General features: G+C 40.9%; 1 protein-coding gene across 6 annotated transcripts in view; it reads left to right on the top strand.

Annotated features, from left to right (window-relative positions):
- Nucleotides 1–22,998, top strand: part of FGFR3 (fibroblast growth factor receptor 3) — a 146,822-nt gene that overhangs the window by 110,519 nt on the left and 13,305 nt on the right. The window contains exons 7-15 of one of the 6 annotated variants that reach the window (XM_073610931.1): nucleotides 1,976–2,166; nucleotides 6,977–7,121; nucleotides 11,385–11,569; nucleotides 12,386–12,531; nucleotides 13,833–13,954; nucleotides 14,186–14,296; nucleotides 17,188–17,378; nucleotides 20,104–20,226; nucleotides 22,263–22,333. In XM_073610931.1, the coding sequence (XP_073467032.1) occupies nucleotides 1,976–2,166; nucleotides 6,977–7,121; nucleotides 11,385–11,569; nucleotides 12,386–12,531; nucleotides 13,833–13,954; nucleotides 14,186–14,296; nucleotides 17,188–17,378; nucleotides 20,104–20,226; nucleotides 22,263–22,333 (1,285 nt within the window). Of the gene's footprint in view, nucleotides 1–1,975; nucleotides 2,167–5,967; nucleotides 6,119–6,976; nucleotides 7,122–11,384; nucleotides 11,577–12,382; nucleotides 12,532–13,832; nucleotides 13,955–14,185; nucleotides 14,297–17,187; nucleotides 17,379–20,103; nucleotides 20,227–22,262; nucleotides 22,334–22,998 lie in introns of all 6 variants that reach the window. The other 5 variants (XM_073610930.1, XM_073610929.1, XM_073610928.1 and 2 more) reach the window with 5 other exon arrangements.

The following is a 22,998-nucleotide window of genomic DNA, read 5'->3' as shown; positions in this document are numbered from 1 at the left end:
GAGTCTTTCTTTTACTTTTGCAAAAATGAATAATGCACTTTCTTCCACCACACCTAGTGCAGGAAACATTACATGCAGACCTGAACATGTGAAGTTGTACTTGGCGATAAGCTTCCAGTTTGTTCAAGAACACAATGAATGCCTTACTCATATCTGTATACTGGGGTTCAGAAAATTTTGTGTAAAGCCTAAATTTAATTGAAAGGACTTAATCAGTAGCAATATTGTGCATGTACTAGAGCTTAATTAGTTCCAAATGCTGATCTACTGTTTCCCAGACTCGTGGCTACTTATATTAGCTGCAATTAAACATGTATATTTTTTTTGTGCTGGAAGCTTTAAATATGGAATGTGATGGGTTATAATATGCAAGCCTGTTTTTTTTCAAATTTTTCGGAAACCTTGCTAGTTACATGTTAATCTTTGCCAATACATTACTTTCATAATGGGATTTATTTCACATGGATATTTATGCATATTCATGAGCTGTTATGAAAGTTGCCCTTGTTTGTGGCCTTCATGGAAGAAGTCCTGTATACGTGTTCTGACCCTACAATACCTGGCTTGTTTGTTTTGCTGTTTATGCTTTTTGCGAGGGTTGTACAAGGAAATTGCCTTCCTGGCATAGGTATAATATCCAATAGTTACCCCAACGTAGGACATAGCCAGTTCTGCGGAGATGTTTGTTAGCGAGTTTCACAAGCCACAAAGTCTCCTGTGAAGAGGTGGTTTCAGGGGCCTCCAAATCTCACGTAGAACAACACTGACAAGAAACTTTCATATGGCTCCAACGAAAGTTGAGCAGACCTGCCAAATGACTTGGCTACCTAACAAATAGCTTGTTTTTAAAGGAGCTACAGAGGTAATTTAAAGTAATCACAAGCAAAAATATAATGGTCCTTATTGGTGATGCTTGCTGATTTTGTTGTAGCTTGGTTTCATTTCACACTTCATACCCTATTGTAGAATTCCTACCCCATTTCCTTCCAGTTAATGTAAAATGACTATGTATACAATGTTACAAATAAAAGATCAGCTAGGTGTTTGCTTATCACTCTGTTACATAAAAGTGGATGCATTTATGCCTGTTAAGGCCAATGCTGTAGTCACACAGCAATATATTCCAGCTTTAAGTAACAAAAACTCCCAACAGTTTAACAGCCTACCACCAATACTCTAGATCATTTAATAGTGTTGCTCAAAACTGAGGGTAGTAGGTCGCACTCCTCTTGAATGCTGATTTGTGGTGTGTGTGTCTCCAGCATTTGGATTTTGATTACCACAACTGCTCACACCAGTTTGTCACCTTACGGAACACCTTCCCCCATGTTATGTAGTGAGGTTTTCTGCGGTCCGAACACACTTCATGTCATAGGGTAACAACGCTGCTCATCTATAGGCACAGTACAGGGAGTGAGCATTGTCAGCCTAGGACCAGAATGTGTTACCGGCCAGATCACCAGGTGAAAATAAAAGGGAAAAAGAAAACGAACGCAGCCACCACTCTTTAGTTTGGATACACTTAAAATGGGTACTGTCGCCAATGGCGGGGCACCATTCCTTCCACTGACGCCAATGGCGGGGCACCATTCCTTCCACTGACGCCAATGGCGGGGCACCATTCCTTCCACTGACGCCAATGGCGGGGCACCATTCCTTCCACTGACGCCAATGGCGGGGCACCATTCCTTCCACTGACGCCAATGGCGGGGCACCATTCCTTCCACTGACGCCAATGGCGGGGCACCATTCCTTCCACTGACGCCAATGGCGGGGCACCATTCCTTCCACTGACGCAATGTTTTTAATCTTACTGACCACCAAACCTGAGGCATTGTTTATTCCTACTGACGCTGGGGCATTTTCCACTGTCATTGGCCACAGTCCTGCCCTCTTAAAGTTTGTAGGATGTAGAGGATAGGAATCAGCTTGATTGTATGAAATATCCTAAATTAATCACATTTTTTTTTTCCAGAGCGTTCTTCCCATCGGCCCATCCTCCAGGCAGGGTTACCTGCCAATAAGACGGTGATAGTAGGCAGTGATGTGGAGTTTCACTGTAAAGTTTACAGCGACGCTCAACCTCACATTCAGTGGCTAAAGCATGTGGAGATTAATGGCAGCAAGTATGGCCAAGATGGCGATCCTTATGTCTCCATCCTAAAGGTAAGATCATTCACTTTATTCAGCAGAACAAGAGGGGAGGGGAAATCATTCCAGTGGGGACAACTGTTCAGGTGGCTACTGTCTAAGATGGAAATTTGTCTTCACTTATAAAAGAGTTCCTCTAACTTCTGGTTGGGTCTTTGGGACAGAGAGAAGGAAAATCTCGCCAATGGGGCAAAGATGGTAAAAAAAAACAAAAAACTGAAAGGTTGTAAATGTTCTATAAAAACAAGTTTACGTTGCATGCATTTTACACATAAAATAAAATAAATTATGACAATGGCAAGGGAGGAGAGTTTTTAAAAAACATGTTTGAGAAAGGAACCCGAAAAAAAGCTGTGGCTCTTATATGTGTGGTAGACTATGCATTTTTATAATATGTAAATAAGTGTCCCCGAAAAAAGAACCTAAAAAGAGAAAGTAGAAAAGAACAGAGAAAATCAGTAATTGTTGGGTTTTAACACTTCTCTACTCTATCCAAAATTAAAAAAAAAAAAATTAAGCATACACTTTAACAAATTGGTCAAATTTTTGGTCATTGACATTTACAATTTGATAAAATTGACATGGTGGGATCATCTGGTACCCATTACATTATTCTACTCAAAAGATAAAAACTTGTGTTAAAGTGTTTCTCAACCATTTTCCAGCATTGGCACTCTTTAAAATGATGCACAATTCTAAAATGTGAAATACCAAACTAATAGTTTTACATAGTGCAGCAACATCTACTCTCTTAAGACACCAAACATTAAAGGTGTTTTTCGCAAACTGGTACTGACTAGCACTTCTTCTCCCCCATTTTTTCTCCCCCACTCAGCTCATGTCACCCCAGTGCTGACAGAAAGGGTGGGGGGGGGAGTCGCAAACAAGGATGCTCTGCAGGTGCCTTATGCCCTTCTTGCCTACCAATGATGTCAGCAATTTTTAGGAAGCCGATGGTTGGCCTGTGTGATGCAAAAGGTTGAAATGTTGTTCAATGAAAACCTGTGGCCTTTGGGTAACAAGAAGGCAGGCTTGATCCACCAACTGGCTTGTGCAAATTTTTGGGGCAATTTGGTGCAGTTTGTAGGCATTTTGTCAAGGCACCCCTAACAAACCCGGGCAGCACCCTGGTTGAAAAAGGCTGTTTTAGGTTAACAAGACTTGACAGAACTTTAGGCAATAAAAGAGTTGGAATATTCACAAGCGTAACTGGTCTGTAGCCAGTCAGGTTAGGATGTTCAGAGCAATTTACCAACCTGAACATAAGGTGATATCCCTGGATCTAAAATGATGCCTTTGTAGTGATTTAGCTGTAGGTTGTTTTTTTTGTATATAGATTTAGGTCATAATGGCATCTTCCCTGTGAGGAAAGTAACAGATACACCTTTAAATTTTTAACGAGAGCTTTTAAGAGCTGTGTCTTGTATCCTGTGAGGGTACTTTTGAAATATAGCAATCCCAAGTGATAAAATAACTCCTGCATATTGGAAAATCTTACCGTGAAATTTATGAGCGACTAAGTCAGCAGTGATCTCAGGCCAGTCGCCTAATATTTTGTCTCTGAATCCTGTTTTTGAGTCCTGATAATTGAAACTGCAATCCTTGCTAAAACCTTTCTTCCCGATGAACTGTCTACAGAATGTGTTTGACACAAAATAGCATTTTTTCTTACTTAGATCATGACAGTTGTGGACAACAAAAAAAATGAACACTAAACTTTAGACAAGACAAATTAAGATGAAGACACATTAAATTAACTAATGAACTTTAAAAAATGCCCATGTTCTTCAAAAACAGACATTTGTTTTGCCAAGTTAGGCAGCATGATACATATAGGGGGTTATTTACTAAAGGAAAATCCACTTTGCACTGCAAGTGCACTTGGAAGTAAAGTCGCTGTAGATCCGAGGGGGACATGCAAGGAAAATAAAAAACAGCATTTTAGCTTGCACATGATTGGATGATAAAATCAGCAGAGCTTCCACTCATTTCAGATCTACCCCTTAGATTTAGAGCGACTGCACTTCCAAGTGCACTTTCAGTGCAAAGTGGATTTGCTTTTTGTAAATAACCCCCATAGTCCCTTGTCTTTTACACATCATATTTTGCTAACATTGGATAAGTACATACATTTAGCATTGTGTATACTTTGTTGAAGTTCTGCAGATTGCTAGTCCCTGTTGTGTTGCAACATTTTGATATCTGAGTTCATCCACCTTCTGAAAATTTTACTACATTTTTCTAGTTTTGTGGATTAACTCAAGGAGCATTGTTTATCACTGCCTTGGCTTTTAAAAAGAAATGTCTCTCTAGATGTGGTACAATTTTATACAGCGTTTCAGCTGCTCAGATCTGTCTGAACATTTACATGTAAAACTAGTAAGTTATAACTGTAATTCCGTTCATTCAGCCTTCTGATCCAGACATCTCTCCTACACTGCATAGTAAGATCGATAATGTCACTAATCACGATTTCAGCTTTGAAGTTTCCTTTGTTAATTGACTGCTGATTGGATCATCATTGAGCATCATCACTATTCTAAAGCCCTTCCAGTGTTCTCCTATAATCACCTGCCCCTAGCCCCGAAAATCATATTAGATTGGCAGCATCATCCAGTGCAAAGGAGCTGGATTGAGTCACAATGCGTAATCTGTTGTTCTTTGTTTTTTTTTTTGTGCTTTTGGGCTCTCAGGCTATAGTGGGAGAATAATATAAAGCTAGATTTCAGGCAACCATACTGAAAGTGTTAAAGGACCCTTTCACACGGGCGGACCAGTCGGGCCCCCTATTATCCTCTATGGAGCAGCGGATGTAAACGGACATGTAAACATCCAATCTGATCTGATCTGCTAACAGATGGATGGGGGATACCTTTCCTATCCTCCTAGCAGATTGGATGGCAGTCGGGTGTAAACGGACAGACGGTCTGTTTACATCCGACTGCCCATAGAGTATAGCGGTCTGTGTCCACTTTGCATAAGCAAAGCGGACAGGTTCCTATCATATGCCTGCTTAGCGGGGATCAGCTAACAGATTCCCCCTGAGCAGGCGTACTCCGCCAGTAGTTCACCCCATGTGTAAGGGGCCTTAAATTATAATTGCATTTGAACCTGTTTTTGTTTGCATGGAGCCCTAATTTTGTGTTAAATAAAAGTGCCTGAAAAGCTCAAGAAAAATGCTTCCCTTTTAAAATCAATGAATGTTTTCATACTGGGGCGGTGCGCTTTCGTTGTCGTGAAAAAAAATCCATCTTTGGAGCATGTTTGAGGAGCTATAAAAACTGCAACAAAAACGCTCCTCTCCATTGAAATGAATGGGAACCGCCTCAAAAATGCCCCCCACTAAGCATTTATGGTGCAGTTTTTGAGTCACATGTCCTTTAAAAACTGCACCGCCAACGCTGCAAAAGCGACCAAAAAAAACCCCGCCCCATTAACACATGCGTTTTGCTGGCAGTTTTGAAGCGAACCAATTGTCAAAGTGCCCATATAACTGAATTGCCCTTTTAACTTACAGCTTACAGTAATGATCTTGAACTTATATTGGAGTCTCATACACTAAAGCTGTGCTTTGACAAATACTAATCCTAATAATATCCCCCAGGTTTATCAGTCACAGTTGTCCTCTGTGGAATCTGTTAGTACTCCTGGCTGTTTTTTCTTGGCTTAGAGGCCGCTTGTTCTCAATCATTTCATGAGTATTGATGACAGCATCCACCAGGTGGACAATTTCAGTAAACTCTTTCTTGGTTGATAATTTTAATAATTTTGCGGAACAATATTCTGAAGTCTCAGTGTTTTTGTCTGTTCCTTCAGTCATGGATAAGCAATAAGACCGAAACTGATGCTAGCCTAATTCTGTCCAATGTGACACCAAACGATGAAGGAGAATATGTTTGTAGAGCCAACAATTTTATAGGAATAGCCGAGGCGTCTTTTTGGCTCAGCATTTATGAACCATCAGCAGGTAAACCATAGACTCTGAACAAAGCCAAAAAGCTGAACACTGATGTCCTGAAAAAACTTCTTGGGGTCTTTGGTATCTGTTGCTGGATAATTGAACATGTCTGCTACCATTGGTGTTTCTGGCTCTTCAGAAGTGCTTTTGAAGAGCTTGCAATGAAAAAAAAATACCCACAACAAGCTGACTCCTGGCCTGTAAAGTTATTTGATATAGTTACACATTGACCTTTGTGAGGTGTACTCATACAGAATTGTAGTGTTGCAAAAGATGGGGGATGTGTCTGACCAGGTCAGTTAGATTGCCCTGGACATCATGGTCAAATTCTGATTTGTTCCGGACTGCACAGTCCTATTTGGACACACACAGGTTAGATTATGAAGGTTGTTAATATATTGACTAAATCTATTTCCATAACTTTAATTGGACTTTAACAAAACTTGTATTGGCACTGACAATTGATCTGTTGCCTATATTATCCCTTTATTTTTTGCCTATATTTTAGAACTCTTTTTTTCAAGGGGTTCTGAACAAGATAGGTTCTCAGATTGCCCCATCCAACCAGTAGAAATAGCCTGATCCAGCCATACCAGCCTTTGAGTATGCAGTGTTGTGGGTCTGTTTTTTCAAGTGGTGTTCGCTTGCATGCAATATTAGGTGGAACAGAGCTTAGGCAGCCTGGTGAAGGGTTCTGGCATCTCTTCATTTGTGGATGATAAACTTAATCTGCTTGGTGTCCATTTTTTTTTCTTTTCAGAATTATGGCTTGTACTTTCTTTGATATTTTAGTTTTTTTTATATCCACCTTCACTTTTGTTCCTTCTTCTCCATGTTATATTTTCATCTTTTCCATTCTTTTTTTAGCCTACGGGCACATACTCCTCGGATAAGGATTTAGAGGTTCTGGTTTTACGCAATGTGTCTTTTGAGGACGCTGGGGAGTATACCTGTCTGGCTGGGAATTCTATTGGCTATTCACATCACACTGCTTGGCTGACCGTTCTTCCAGGTATTCCTTCTCGCTTCTTTATGGTGATGCTTTCCATGTACTTAAGAAATGCCAAGCAATAGTCTAGGCCTAGTTTTATAAAGCTAGATTTGGTTTCTTTGTACAGGAAGATCCTTGTGTTATGCTCAAAAAATTAAAGCATTTTGATAGAGTACAGTCTCAATAATATTATGGTGGTTATGCTCACAAAATGGTTAACTTCTCCACATTGTGTGCCGAAGCCTTGCTACTCATGATAAAATAGGTACTTTTTGTGATTTTTTTTTTTTTTTTTTTTTTTTACACCTAGTCACTAATTAATCATCTAAAATAAAATAATAAAATATAACCCAATTAATTAATTAAAGCTTTATGTTAAGAAAGCAGCCAAAGCTTAAAGTAGTTGTAAACACACATGAAAAAAAAAAAAAAAAAAGACCTGCAAGACAAAGGCATAATGAGCTAGTATGCTATTAGCTCATTATGTAATACTCACCTGAGATCAAAGCCCCCACTGTGGTGCCCGTACACAGCACCGCCGGTGACATTTCTCCCTGGAGTTACTTCCGAGTATCGCGGCTCCGGTGCTTTGCCGGAGCCGCAAGGACGTCACTCCCGCGCATGCGTGCCTTTGCTTCAGTGCACATGTGCCAATGACGTCGGCACATGCAGATACAGGGGATATCTCCTAAACCGTGCAGGTTTAGGAGATATCTGGGGTAGCTACAGGTAAGCCTTATTATAGGCATACCTGTAGCAAAAAGTGGATTGTAAGGGTTTACAACCACTTTAAATAGAAATGGTTGTTCCCTGCATGCTGTAGAGAAGGACCCTTGTTCTGTGTGGAAGCAGTTATCCTTCTAAAAAGGCCCAGCACACCCCCTGCTGAATTTGACCTATAGCTCTGGAATCAGTAATGCTCTATGCTGATTGTAGAGCCCTAACTCTATTTCAGCAGGGGGCTTGTCAGGCCTTTGCAGAAAGACCACTGCTTTCACTTACAGACAGCAGGGAAAAGGCTTTTTTACCCAGGATACGGCAGTTCCTAAAGAAATTCCCATCATGCTTGAGGTGCTTTTAGTCATATTAGTGCACTTGCAACAAAAACACTTGAGTACTGTCTGTGATACTTTATTTGCACTGACATCCAAATTTTCAGGACAAGCTTTTGGAGTTTACTCCCTTCTTCAAGGTACAAGCAGTATTGCATGGACTTTGAAGGGGGTACTTGTTCCAAAGTAAAAGAACTGCAAGACTTTTGCAGAATTTTTATACACCAGGAATGTGCTGAGCTAATCAAGTTCAGTTGGGCTTTAAAATTACTCTATGGTGACTTGTGGTTTCCTGATATTGCTCAATAAAATATTACTTTAAAGGACCGCCTTCAAGAGCCAAGGTAACGGTTCTTCTCTAATGTTTAAAGAACTGTTAGGTAGAGTACCAGCTGAGCACAAATAGCCTAAAATTAACTTGCACTATATGGTCCTCAGAGCTCACAAGCCGGGGGCTTCTGTAGAGCTTTGCCTGCTCATTACCCCACCTTGGGCTTGCCGCTCTCGTTTGGCTGGAAGGTATGTAGATTACCTTACTGAATGCTCTGGAGGCAACATTTTCCAATTTTAAATATTGGTGGCCTTCGTAGGAACTCCAGTGGTAAATTTTCTCTAAATAGGGGACCCAAATTGTAGCCTATAAGTTCTACATGTATATATACAGCTCATATATGCTATAAAACTCTGGTGGCTGTTTAATGCTGTCTACAGCATTGAATGTTTTTTGGCCACCATTTCACTATATTGTTGGTAAGGGTCACACTTTGTGTTTGGCATTTCTGTACATATATTCTCCTTGATTAATTTAGATTATAAAATTGTGTAAGTATTTCATGAATGATTTTGGTGGTGGTCATATTCTCTTTTTCTGAATCTAGGTGTTGGTTATCAGTATTCTGTGCTTCTATGCTTTACTTTGCTTGCTTTTTGCCTTTTATGTGCATTTAGTCACATGAATTTTCATATGTCACATATTTATATACAGTGAACTTTTCGTGTATCTCCCATATATACATGTATCAGAGTAAAATGTTTTCCAGCAAGTATGTATTAATCACAGCAAAATTGTGTTATTTCCCCACATACAAGTGATGGCCACCTTATAATCCCTTCATCTCTTTTAAATTAGCTGCACACTTAACTTCGTCAGCGATAATTAATCTTGTAGTGTGATTTAATGAAGCCCAGAACACAAAGCACTTTAGTTTCTCAGTATAATTACATGTTTAAGTACAAGTTCACTTTTGGAATAAAAGACCTATACAGCTGCTCCTTGCTTCCTTATACTTAGTATGCCTCTTGAGTCTATGGTGCATCCGAGGCCTAGATAGATGAGGCATGTGTATAAGGTTTTAAAGCCAAACGGTATCTTGTACTATAAAACTAAGTTTAGGTCAAATTGTATTTGAGAATATACCAGCCACATATATATGTCAGGATCAGGACATATTTCATATAAGGAGCTGATGACCCTCGGTTTGTTGTGGAGAATTCAGAAGCTTTTGAAAAATTTGGAAACCCCTTTAAGGAGTGAAATAGCTCCCTCTTCTGGCAGAACTTTTGCTATTTGTGTGCTCCCATACTGCATTAAAAGCATTAGTCCGCCTTTTGGACCAGGTTATAATGTTATACCCATTTTTGGGTGTGACATAAAACATGGTTGCACACCCTATCATCAGAACCCACACCACCAACCCCTCCACCTCTTTATATCGATAGGTGAATCCTCTTTGGGAACCCCAATATTTTTTTAATTGAGCACAGCTGTGCATCGCCCCATGTCATCCATTCAGAGAGACTCGGCAAAGTGTGCCAGTAGAAAGACAGTGCCGTCCTCACACTTTTTGTCCATTTACTTCCTCCTGCCCTAAAACAGTGGGTCCTTGCTTCTGTACGGACCTTTGACTAAATAATACAGGAGCCTGTGCATAACACCAATGGTGCACTAATAGTGGTTGCAATGTTCTGCATGCTTAACTGCAATGTTATAAATGCATGTTCTTTATTAATTCATTGTTGATTCATTTATTACATTTTGGGAAAAAAAGGTGGACTATGCCTTATAGCATCTAAGTGCCCTTTTAAAACAGAGAAAACTGGCAAAAGTCCCACTCCTTTTGCCAGTTGTCTCTACTTATCCAATGGGATGCGGTGCCTGCCTTTCATTGCCCTTAGCTATAGCCCTTTAAAACAGGTTTTGTTGACCTGCAGGTACTGTGGAGCACTTTGTCCTCTAAGTTTACAGCAGAAGCACTTAAAGTGGGAGTCCGGCGACCAATCTTCTTTTTTTTTTTTTTTTTTTCTTTTTTTTTTTTTTTTTAGGTCATTGAGACTCTTTGCTAATCCCAAAATAATACTCACAGTTTGGGTGTAATATTTCCGCCTCTGTCTGTTTTCGTACTGAAGAATAACTTTAAAAATGTGATGCTAGCTATTTCCATCTTGCTTGTGGGCATGTGAAGCCCACAAGCATTGATTTCCTGGATGCGGTGAATGCTGTTCATTCACAGCTTGTTCACAAGCATGATCATTGTTCCCGCACTGAATCTTGGGAAGCCTGACACTAAGCTCCCAGGAGGCAGTGCAGCTCCGGGGAAAGGCAATAAACACGCCTACTCCCATGGAAGGAGAGACAGGAAGTGCCACAATAAAGTACAATATAAAGGTAATTACAGCGATAAAAAAAAATTTTGTGCGGCATTTGAACATCTATGCAATTAACTGAAGGGGGTAAGATTAAGTTAAAAATTTGAGTGGAACCCCGCTTTAAGCCCTTCTTTCAGCATCTCAGCTCTTCCTGCTTCCCCCTCCCAGTAGTAACTTAGCAGCTCAGCTGTCTCTGCTCACCCCCCCCCCCCCCCCTCCCCTTTTCAATGAGGATTCCAAAGCTGCCTAGTCTTCTAATCTATAATGCAAACACAGAGCAGGAGTCCACAATGGGGAGCAGGGTGTGCTGACAATAAGTTAAAATCCTTCATTGCTGCTTCTTTGAACTGTGCAGATAAATCTCTCCACAGTACCTGTAGCTACATAGTTCAATTAAGGCTTTTTAAACCTCATTTACTTTTTGTTTAGACTATATGAATACTTGAGTGTCCATAGCCTCTTCACAGACTAAGTGCTTGTCTTCATCTACCAGTAAAGAATATTGCTCAATACAGTATACAAACACATACATTTCTAAATCACTGTTGCTTTTATAAGCTCTACAATTATTGATTCTACCCAACAGAACCACTTGTGAAAGTGGAGGCCACTTACTCAAACTCAGCCAGTGTCCTTATCATGGTGACTGTCGCCATTGTCTTTATCTTGCTGATCATCATTATCATCACCTACCGAATAAAAATCCCTTCCAAGAAGGCCATGAACACACCAACTGTGCAAAAAGTCTCCAAGTTTCCACTGAAGCGACAGGTAACAGAAAGTAGATACAAGATTTCTATCACTCTTCTTTCTTTCCTCCTTATTTCTTGCCTGTTCTATGGAAATGCTTTACCGTTATATGTACATCTTCACAAGCAAAAATGTATCAAAAGCATATATGATCCAGAAAGTTTTGAGGCTCAGATACTGAATAAAATATCAAAATCCCAGCCTTCGGAAAATGCATAATTTTTTTTTTTTAAGATCCAGACAGATTCACCCATCTTTCTTAAAACTGCATGCTTGTATTTGTTTACAGCACTTCAGCATTATCCTTTTTGCGGTACATGCTTGTGGTATTTCCAATTTAATGTGTCTTAGTTTTCTCTGTCTTCTCTCCTAAGGATGCATGACGTGGCCCTCTGAACCTTGTGTGTGTCTAACTCAATCAGGTTTCCTTTACCCACACAATGAGATGATAGAGCAATGTAACGTTTCATAAACTCAGATGCCATTATGGGACAGGATAGGAGAACATATGTTGCAATGTGTTTGTTGTCTTCCCGGTAACCTTGGAGGTGCACAATTCCCCAAACATGCTGCGGTGTTCATTAGAATGATAGTAATGACATTTAAATGTATTCCCAGCCAGGGAAGAAATGCTGATGAGTTTATGTAATTTGCATTTAGATGGCAGTGAGATGCTTGGAGAGTACAAGAACCTTAAACCCCTTCTTGCCCAGTGAAGACCTTCACAAACTCTCTTCTCCTTTTCTTCACTTATAAATCTTTTTATAGTTATATATTCTCATTAGCACAGCAGTCAGCAATAATACACTTTTTTTTTTTTTTGCTCTACTTAAGCAGGTTTCTCTGGAATCCAACTCTTCGATGAATTCCAACACTCCACTGGTGAGAATAACTCATCTGTCTTCCACCGATGGCACCATGTTGGCCAATGTTTCTGAGCTTGGGTTGCCCACGGATCCTAAGTGGGAGCTGCCAAGAAGTCGGTAAGTAGGTAGATTTGGCAGTGGGAATATTCTAAGCAATAAAAAAAAAAGTGATAGTATAGATGCTTTAGAAGAACAACAACCCACATACATTATGGGAGAAGTGCAAAATATGACACCAGTTCTACTTGGAGAATAAAATACTTCCACTTGCATGTTAATGGCAACAGCAGATAGGTTCAAAGGTGCAGTTAACCGGCTTAGACTGAAGGTCTGGGGTTTGTAAAGTCTGGACATAAAACATAAAAATGTTTAATAAGGTAAAGAGGAAGTAAACCCTGGTGGGTTTTACTTCCTCTTTATCTCCCTGCAAAGGTAAAGCATAATTATGTGTCACTTACTTGAAACCCAAGCCTGCGATGTCACTGCTGTCCCCACTAGCAGCGAGTGTCCATCTTCAATCCCTCTTCCTTCTGGGGCCGAGAACTCTGGCTCTGTGACTAGCCGGAGTCGAGTGACGTCACTCCCACGCATGCAAGCGGGAGCTGCCAGTCACGACATGACCCCTATTAAAAACGCCACAATGTCCCCTTTCTAAAGTGCGCATGCGCCGTAGTGATTGGCGCTTGGCTTTTTTGTAAATATCTCCTAAACCATCGAGGTTTAGGAGATATTTCAAGCACCTACAGATAAGCCTTAATATAGGCTTACCTGTAGGTAAAAGTGGTTAGACAGGGTGTACAACAACTTTAAACGTAAAGCTAACATTAGGGCTTAAAAAAAAATCTAAATAAAGGGCATGTGTTTTCCTAATTGAGTCTTTGATGTCCTTTGTATATTCCTTGCAGATCTGTGCAGTAATCTAGCATTTTACCTCTGTGCAGGCGTTCTCTACAGACCGGTCACTGCTGTTCTCTTTCCTATGTCTTGTATCTCCCCTGCTGTAGGCTGACTTGCTGGGTCCCATTCACAGCTCTGCTCCCTGCACAGGCTATGTAGCACAGCAATGATGCCCTCACTACTTTCACAGACTAATAACTGGGTTTGCAAAGGCATTTGGTGTACACAAAGTGAACTCCAATCCTTTGTGGCTATTGAGGATTATATTTAAATGTGTACCACAATTCAGCTTTAAACAATAAAATACATTGGAGAATTGAGATTAATTTGCTCATCATTAGGCTTGAAGCTTCTGACATGCCTGTGAGCGAGGAACTTTCTGTATGAAAGCAACATAAGGTATCGCATCCAGCAATGTTTACACAGAGGCCTGCAATATACCCAGTGGAGGCTGGTTATGCTAAATGACATGTTATTAAATTATGTTATCAATTGGGTATTTATTTTCATCCTTGGTTTAGGTTGACATTGGGAAAACCATTGGGTGAAGGATGCTTTGGCCAAGTTGTGATGGCAGAAGCTATCGGCATTGATAAGGATAAGCCAAATAAATCATGTACTGTAGCGGTGAAGATGTTGAAAGGTAAACTCCTGAAATTCATATTGCCACTTTGGCAATTAAAAATTGGCTGTGTATCATTCATTTTTTTTTTCATTGTTTTGTGATTGACTATTTTGCTGCAACTACCAACTGCAAAGTACTAATGATTAAATCCGTCCCATCATTTACACCATACAAATGTTTACTGCTTAATAACTTGCACTCATTTCAATAGATAACTTGTTAATAATGCCCCATTCCCCTGTTGTACAGATGATGCCACAGATAAAGACCTCTCAGACCTGGTGTCTGAAATGGAAATGATGAAGATGATCGGGAAGCATAAAAATATAATAAACCTGCTGGGAGCGTGTACACAAGATGGTATGTATGCGTTATAAAGGGAACATTATGATGTAAAATCCCAGGAGCCATACATAGAGCCAACCTTTTTTTTTAACTTTCCTGGTGTATTGAAGCAGATGTTTCCTTTGCTTCTAAATATTGCAAGCTGGCTTGTAGATAAATTGGCTTGACCCTGAATTGTACAATCATTTGTCTACACCGGCTATGCAGGATTATGGTGTATTATATATTCTATAAAACATTTTCATTTGTAGCTCCAGCACAGGAGTTTGGGGGGGGGTGAATAGATAGTAATCCTACCTTGATGACCTTTCCATACATTTTATAAATAGGAAATCTTCCACAGATTACCTCTTGACAATTTCTTTCCAATTATTCCCATTAGGTCTGTTACTTAGTTGTGGTCGTTCAGGTGCTTATCTAATAGTTTTTTTAAACTATTGATGCCCCCCGCTGAAACCACCGCCTGTGGAAGGGAATTCCACATCCTTGCCGCTCTTACAGTAAAGAACCCTCTACGCAGTTTAAGGTTAAACCTCTTTTCTTCTAGTTTTAGTGAGTGGCCACGTGTCTTATTAAACTTCCTTCCGCAAAAAAGTTTTATCCCTATTGTGGGGTCACCAGTACGGTATTTGTAAATTGAAATCATATCTCTGAAGCCAGTTGACCTGTGATCTCTGTTTCCTAAGGTTAGGGGGCCTATAACATACTCCCAGTATTATTTTACCCTTAGCTTCATCCCTTTGGAGTGCTACCCATAAGGATTCCACCTCCTCCTTAGCTCCCTTTATTGATGTCGTCTCTCACATTCACTTGTGCATTATTCTTGATATACAGGCATACCCCTCCCCCTTTTTACCTCTCTATCCCTGCGATAAAGGGAATACCCTTGAATGGTTGCCAGCCAATCATGAGAGCTGTTGAACCAGGTCTCTGAAATTCCCACAAAAACGAAATCCTCCTCATTCAACAGTATCTCTAGTTCACCAGGCATTGGTGAATATGCCATGTAGTTTAGACTGGTCGCATACTGTCTTCTTATTGTGTGTTCTGAGGTTGCAAATAGGACATGTTCCTATACTTATCTCGGGTCTATGTGCTTTAGTCAACCTATCACTAATGCTCCCAATACTACCCTCTGGAATATGTTCCGCGCTGACGATCTCTACCTCTGGACCCCCCCGTAGCCTAGTTTAAAAACCCCTCTAACTTTTTGGCCATCTTCACTCTCAGCAGATCTGCACCCTCCTGTTGGCACTACCCACCCAGCTTGACAAACTTTGAATGAAAAATCAAAGGAGCCCAAACTTCGATTAAAAAAATTAACTGCTCCAGTGATAAATTGACAGCCGAACAGTGAATGCATTTAATCAGATGCAGTAACTGTCCAGTTATTCAGACAGTCATGGGTGCTAACTGTCTGAATACAATAACTAGCAGGGAGGTTTATCCCTCCATGCTGTTTAGGGTGGGTGGAGGAATGTATGCATGTATGGGTAGCCTTAATCTGTTTAATCTAAACAAAATGTTTGTTGAAATATATACAGTAATGGGGCTGGAGACAAGTCGAGGTGTAGTTATACCAAACACTGTTAGTTTGAAGCAGTTTTTATAACACTGGTTTAAAAACACACGATGGCTGCATGTGTAATTTTGCGCCAGGAGAACAGAATCTGAGTATCTGTTTACACAAATCACTAGGTATGTTTGCTGTAAAAATGGGAGGTTTTGTTGCCTGAAAAAGTAGTTTAGTAAATTACCTTCTCCCTTCACACCGGCCTCTTCCTGTACTAAAAGCGAGGCCATCTCCACTCATTAGAGGCACTCTGCTTAGCTATTTCAATAAATGATGCGTAATAAAAGACATCCTGGGTTTTAAAAATAACACGAGTAATAAATTACCTTGTCTGAGGAGCAGCTGCTTCATGATGAGGCACAGACTACGGGAAAGATGCGGCAGAACGAGGTGTTTGCCTGCCAAGGCACAAATGATATACAAGTTAGAATAGTCCTATACAGAGAACCTAGCCATCCTCCTTCCAGCAAACCTAATACTAAGACCAACTCGTAAACAAGGTGCTGAATGATTAGCCTGGGTGGGCAGCCATTCACAGTGTATACCAATTGGTCAATATGGTATTATGATGTATATCATAATATTAGACCAGCTGGAAGTATACTGCACGTAATAGACACATTTGAGGCAAAAACTTAAAGAATTACTGATCTGAAAGAAAACTGTGCCGCATAACAGAACTCTGTCTTTAAGTTAAAGTTCACCTATCGCCGAAGCACAGAGGAAGTAGCCATGCTCTAGGCCTTGTTTGTATTCAGTCTACCAGTTCACGGAAAACATTGGATGGGGTTTAAATATAAAAATGGTTGACAGCCATCTCAAAGGCTGCTTGTTCTGCATCAGATTTGGCCATTCATGGTAATGGTGCAGCATTTTTTCTAAAACCACATTTACATGGATGTCAAATAGCCATATATCTGGAGACTGGTAAGAGATTGGACCATTTGAGAACCATGTGGGACCTTGATTGTGGCTTTTACACACCCATACCTTTTCATCCTGGTCAGTATCTGCATATATTTGCCAGCTACAGAAATCAGGAGTGGCCCATACATGGTTAGGTTTTTTAAGACCTTTTCAGCTTTTTTTGACAATAAATAGCCTGTGTGTAGGCACATTTAGCATATATTTAAAGCAATGTAGCCACCACCAAGTAGCCAGTGAAGTGAGCATGGAATACCAAGAACACAAGCTGGGCATCCTTCATCTCCAATAATAATAATAAACATTCATTTGAACATGATGGTCTCTGATTCTATAATAGAACGTTGAGTGAAATACTTGTCAACACCAATGTGTAACCCATGATCTGGTACTTTTCTACACTGTGTAGGTCCTCTATATGTCTTGGTTGAATACGCATCCAAGGGAAACCTCAGGGAATATTTAAGGATCCGACGCCCCCCTGGGATGGACTATTCATTTGATACATGTAAAATCCCCACCGAACAGCTGACGTTTAAGGATTTGGTGTCCAGTGCATACCAAGTTGCCCGGGGGATGGAATATCTGGCATCTCAGAAGGTAAGTTTCTGTTTTTCTTTTTACTTGATATCACCTTTTATATTTTACAGATCACTGAACTCCTGTAGTAGTTTGACCGTGTTCAATAATCGTTCTTTAGTTCCAAACCTGTCATAATCCTGTGCAAATCAAACTGAGGATATCATTATAAATTAAAACGGCTTGTCAAAACAATCGGTAGATCTAAGGTCATAAGCTGCTGATGTTATATGCAATATTGAAACTTTCTGTGTTGTGGAAATTGTCTACAGTTAACAATGGCACACTGAATAATAAATAAGAACCTGTTGATAAAAAAGATTGATTGTGTTCGCTTGTATTAAATTGTTATCCTACTTGTTTATTTTGTATAATTTTTGATAAGTAAATCTGCCAGATCTTGTGAGTTCTTAGCTTGGAGCTTTGGAAAGTTTGGAGTATGTCACCAGCTGATAGACAGGTACCCATAGTTCCCTAGTCCCTCTTTAGTAGAGATGAAAATGCACAGAAGTTCTCCGGTGTTTCACATGCTGAGCTGTGTAAAAAAGACAGCAGAGTGGGATGTAAGCACTTCTTTCTTTCAGAAAGATCCCCCGATGAGCCTGTGATAAACAGGCCACCACAATTGTCATATATTGCCAACATGGCAGCCCTCTCCAGGAATGATCACTGTAGAAGACATTAACAGGGAGGGGGTGGTATAGAGTGAAGCCTGAGCTGTTCTTCCATTGTCCTCGTTCTGTGTACCCAGCAGGGAGAAAATGAAAGACACAAGCATCCCTTTAGCTGACACACAGTCTGTGTACGTGAGGAGCAGAACTCTGTCGAGGCAGCAGATGCTGTAGACAATTGTGCAAGTTGCCAATGTGGATGATTTTTTTTTTTCCCTTAATACAAAAACATGTTTGCTGGTTGTAGCATTCTAAAATACCACTTTTCCATCTTTATTTTTGTTGAGGAATGCTGTAGAATTTAAACTGATCTGGTCTAAAATGTTTCGAAGATAACTGATAAAGCTGAAGCACCTTGTGGAGTCTGCAAGCATTGCTTCCTGTGTCACTTTGGAAACAACTGGATTTTAATCCTAGGCTGTACATAAGGGCCAAGCTGAAGTTAAAGAGGAGCTCCAGTCTGTAAAATAATAAAAAGTCAGCAGCTACAACTACTGTAGCTGCTAACTTTTAATAAAAGCACACTTACCTGTACAAGGATCCCGCGATATAGGCACCCTGAGCCGATTTGTCAATCGGCTTTGGGTGCAGGCGCCGGCATTGTAAGTAAGGGAAACTGGCAGTGAAGCCTTCAGGCTTCGCAGCTGGTTTCCTACTGCATGTGCACAAGTTGTGCTGCGCTTTCTGAATGGTCCCACCGTCTTCTGGGACCTGTGTGTGTCCCAGAAGGCAGCAGTGGGAAGGAGAAGGGGCTGAAACTGTCTCAGATCGCCAATCGACAATCTTACCCAAAAGTGGGAGCGGTACCTGTCAAAACAAGGTACCCGCTCCCCCCCAAAAAAGTGTTTAAATGTGGCAGTGGAGGGGGATGGTGTGAACAAGCGAAGTTGCTCCTTTTGGGTGGAGCTCCGCCTCTAAATCCCTCTAGCCAAAGGCATTAGACATTGAATCTCGGACTCTTCAGCAGGAACAGGCTGAAAGTCGAACCATATATGGGCGGGCTGAATGTACCCAAGTTGATTGATCGTTCAACTAGGGTACAACCAGCCTGTTGAATTTTACATGCGATTTATTGCTAGCGGGTAACCCTGACTTTGTTGATGGGGGAATTGAAAGTTTTCTTTCCTGCAACCCATGGTTGCAGGAAAGGAAAATTTGCTCCGTCTATGGCTGGCCTAAAGAAGAGTTCTGGTCCCCCTCACCTAAAAAATTAATTCGGCAGCTACAAATACTGCTGACTATTACTATTAGGGCACTTGCCTGTCCAGGCATTCAGCGGTGTCCTCTAATTGGCTCTCGGGTGCTGGTGCCACCATCTTGGCTCAGGGAAACTCGGTAGTGAAACCTTTCGGCTTATCAGCAGCATTCCTAATGCGCAAATCGCCCAGCGCTCTGTTATTGGGCCGGCTGGGAGGGGGAAGGGGGAGGACTTCTGGCTTACTTTACCACGGCGAACTAAGCCAGAAGTGGCAGCAGGTAAGCATGGCTAAATGCACAGATTAAATACTTATAAGGGAGATATATTACCTTCCAGGGATTTGTATTTCTGTCCAGCTGTCTGAGATTTACACTGCTCTGCAACACATCAGTCCATGACTGGCAGAGGAGGAGACCTGATTTTTCTCCGCTGCAGTTTCACTTTCATTTGAAGGTCTTGTCTCTGTCAGCTAATGACTGGAGAGTGGTGCCCAGGTGAATAGTAATTAAATACCACATTCTCCTTGCCCTTCCTTGGCTTAAAGCTATTATATTGGTGCTGTGTATACTATATGATCAAGCAACAGTTCAGTGCAATACACGCTATAGAAATTCTTTGCAGACTTTTTGGTTCTCAATATTTGCAAAAAGGGTGCAGCGCTGACATCACTCCTTGTCGTCAAGAATTTTGTTATCACCCAGTACTAAGAACCCAACTATTTTGTTTAAATGAATTAGAACCAGTGACATCAGGCATACATGAGCCACTTTCATTTCCTATGTTAAATAAAGGAAACAGTCCTTGCTTTGCTGTAGAATTTCTTTGGAGGAAGATTTTTATATATTTCATATGGCGATTGTTCTGTTTTCTCTTGCAGTGTATTCACAGAGACCTGGCAGCCAGAAATGTACTAGTTACTGAAGACAGTGTGATGAAAATTGCTGACTTTGGGCTGGCCAGAGACATTCATAACATAGACTACTATAAGAAGACCACAAACGTAAGTGGATTTTAAGTAGAGCTGAAAAAAACATGATTTGTATGAACAAGGATTATGATTATTAATATTATTATTCATCATTTAATGCTAAAACAACTATACATTGAAACTGGATATTATATTTATAGATGCTAGCCATGTAAAAAAAAAAATGCAGTTTTGGCTTACATTTACTATATAACAGAACTAGTGGTGGTCCACACATGATCTGCAATCCTAAAAATCCAACGTGCTGGTTGTACCCAAGTACAATCTGCTTGCCCACACATGGTTTGAATCTGGGCCGGTCCCTGCTGAACTTCAAATCATCTATGGCCGGCTTTATTCAGTCCCAGACCACACCAAGAGATAAGATAATGACATGTAAATGTCCACTTGAGGCACATCATTCTCCAGCATGCATTGTTTGCAGGGGAAGTACATTTGTATAGTTATCTTAAGTTGGCCATAGATGATACAATTTTTCTTTTCTCCAATCACAGGTGGAACTGTTGTGTTCTCCATCCCTGCCGTGAGAACACAGTGATTATTGCTAGCGGCTTTAATCAAGTCCTGAAAATACAAGATGCTGGTTGTGCCCAAGTCGATCAATGGATCAACTTAGGTGCAGTCATCCTGCCAATGCATGGTTTGAATCTCGGCCAGTCCCTGCTGAACTAACCGAGATTCTAACCATGAATGGCTGGCTTCATTCAGTCCCAGACCACACCAGGTGAAGGTCGACTGAAGATAAAACACCCATAGGTGACCTCTTGAAGCATCTCAAAAGTCAGTCAACACGGACCCTTACTCTGTAAGACCACTCTCACTTTTTGTCATAAAAACTGGTCAGACATCATCCAAGCTTACCGTATATACTCGAGTATAAGTCGAGTTTTTCAGCACATTTTTTTGTGCTGAAACTGCCCCCCTCGACTTATACTCGAGTCAAGCACTTTTCTGCAGCAAAAAATTTAATTTTTCAAACCGATTTGGGGCCCCGTATCTCAGGGCCACTTGGTGCTAGGAACCCCAAATTTGGTGTGCAAACCCAGTAGAACTGGTACCACAACATATCCAAAGATGGAGTTCCTAGCACTAAGTGGCCCCGAGATACGGGGCCCCAAAATCGGTTTGGAAAATGTCATTCTCTGCTGCAGAAAAGTGCTTGACATTTTCTGAACCGACTTTGGGGCCCCGTATCTCAGGACCACTTAGTGCTAGGAACCCCAAAGATGGAGTTCCTAGCACCAAGTAGCCCTGAGATACGGGGCCCCAAAGCCGGTTCGGAAAATGTCATTCTCTGCTACAGAAAAGTGCTTGACATTTTCTGAACCGATGTTTGGGGCCCTCTATCTCGGGGCCACTTGGTGCTTTGGATATTTTATGGTGCTAGTTCCACTGGGTTTGCACACCAAATTTGGGGTTCTTAGCACTAAGTGGCCCCAAGATACGGGGCCCCAAATTCGGTCAACTGTGTCCATCTGCAGCTATGTCATTTTGGGACCCTTTGGGTTCAGAGACCCCAAATTTTGTCTGCAGCTAGGGGGCATCTAGGAACCCTTAACTACCGAGTTTGAAGTTCAGGGGACCTATGGCTGCAAATGGGCACAGTGAGGCTGCAAATGGGCATCGTTGACCCTCTTTTCCACTTACAGTAGCTGTGCATTTCTCACCCTCGTCTTAAACTCGGGTCAATAAGTTTTTCCCATTTTTTTGTGGTAAATTAGGGCCTCGACTTATACTCGGAACGACTTATACTCGAGTATATACGGTATGTTAATCACAGAAATGTTAACACACAAGTGATCCAGAAATGATTCATTAGCTATCCAGTCTGGTGTGATCACATAGATTTGCAATTTTACATGGTGGTCCCACCTTCCTTTTTGTAATGTGTTTATCCATAGCCATTCTCCTTGTCCATGATGCAGCATAAGTCCATTACACAACAGAGAAAGCTTGAGCTGAGGGATTATAGGAGAAGGTGGGATGGTGCCATTTTGGCTGTACAAATTGTGCTGACGGTTCGGTCCTTTTTGTCTTTCCAATTACAGGGTCGACTGCCTGTGAAATGGATGGCTCCGGAAGCATTGTTTGACCGTGTCTACACTCACCAGAGCGATGTGTAAGCATTAGCTTAGCCCTTTATAAACACAAATGTACCAGTCTGGTCCTGGGCATATTATAGACAGTACAAGGTCGTTGTTACAGACAGTGCATCAAAAACCGTGTGGGATTGGACGAAAACTAATCAGCAGTTTCCAATTGCCTTTGGTGCAGAAAACTCTTCTGTATTCTTTAAAGTTTCTGAAAGCATAGACCAGCTTGTGTTCTCCCAACTAGTCAGACTCCTTCTGCTTTTTTCTGCCGCCGGCCTGAATTTGGTTGGTCTTTGAGAAGACGCAGAGACAGTTCTCAACACTAAATAAACGTGTGTTTTTAAACTTGCATAAATATGGTAATGCCTATTCTTATAGAAACCTAAAGTCTGAGAAGGACAATCCAAAATGCACTTTAGTAGTTGATGACTACTTTGAAGCTAATTTATGAAGGCTTGAGTAAGATTGGAGGAGTCGTACGTAAGCTGGGTCGTTCTTTAATTTTCAAAGCTTGCGTCATGGGATTGGATTGGTGAACTGTCTGTGTTGTAGAAATTCCAAGTGATTTGTAGTATTTGGGGCTGGTTACAGAACTGCCAGCTTTAGTAGCTATTCATGTCATCCAAATGCAACTTTAGATGACTACGGCACACCAGTAATTTTATAGCTGCTTAGATCAGCATTGTAATCG

Source organism: Aquarana catesbeiana, linkage group LG01, assembly GCF_042186555.1.
Source record: "Aquarana catesbeiana isolate 2022-GZ linkage group LG01, ASM4218655v1, whole genome shotgun sequence".
NCBI classification, from domain to species: domain Eukaryota; kingdom Metazoa; phylum Chordata; class Amphibia; order Anura; family Ranidae; genus Aquarana; species Aquarana catesbeiana.
The sequence above is the reverse complement of the archived record's forward strand: the minus strand, read 5'-3'. Positions and strand labels throughout refer to the sequence as shown.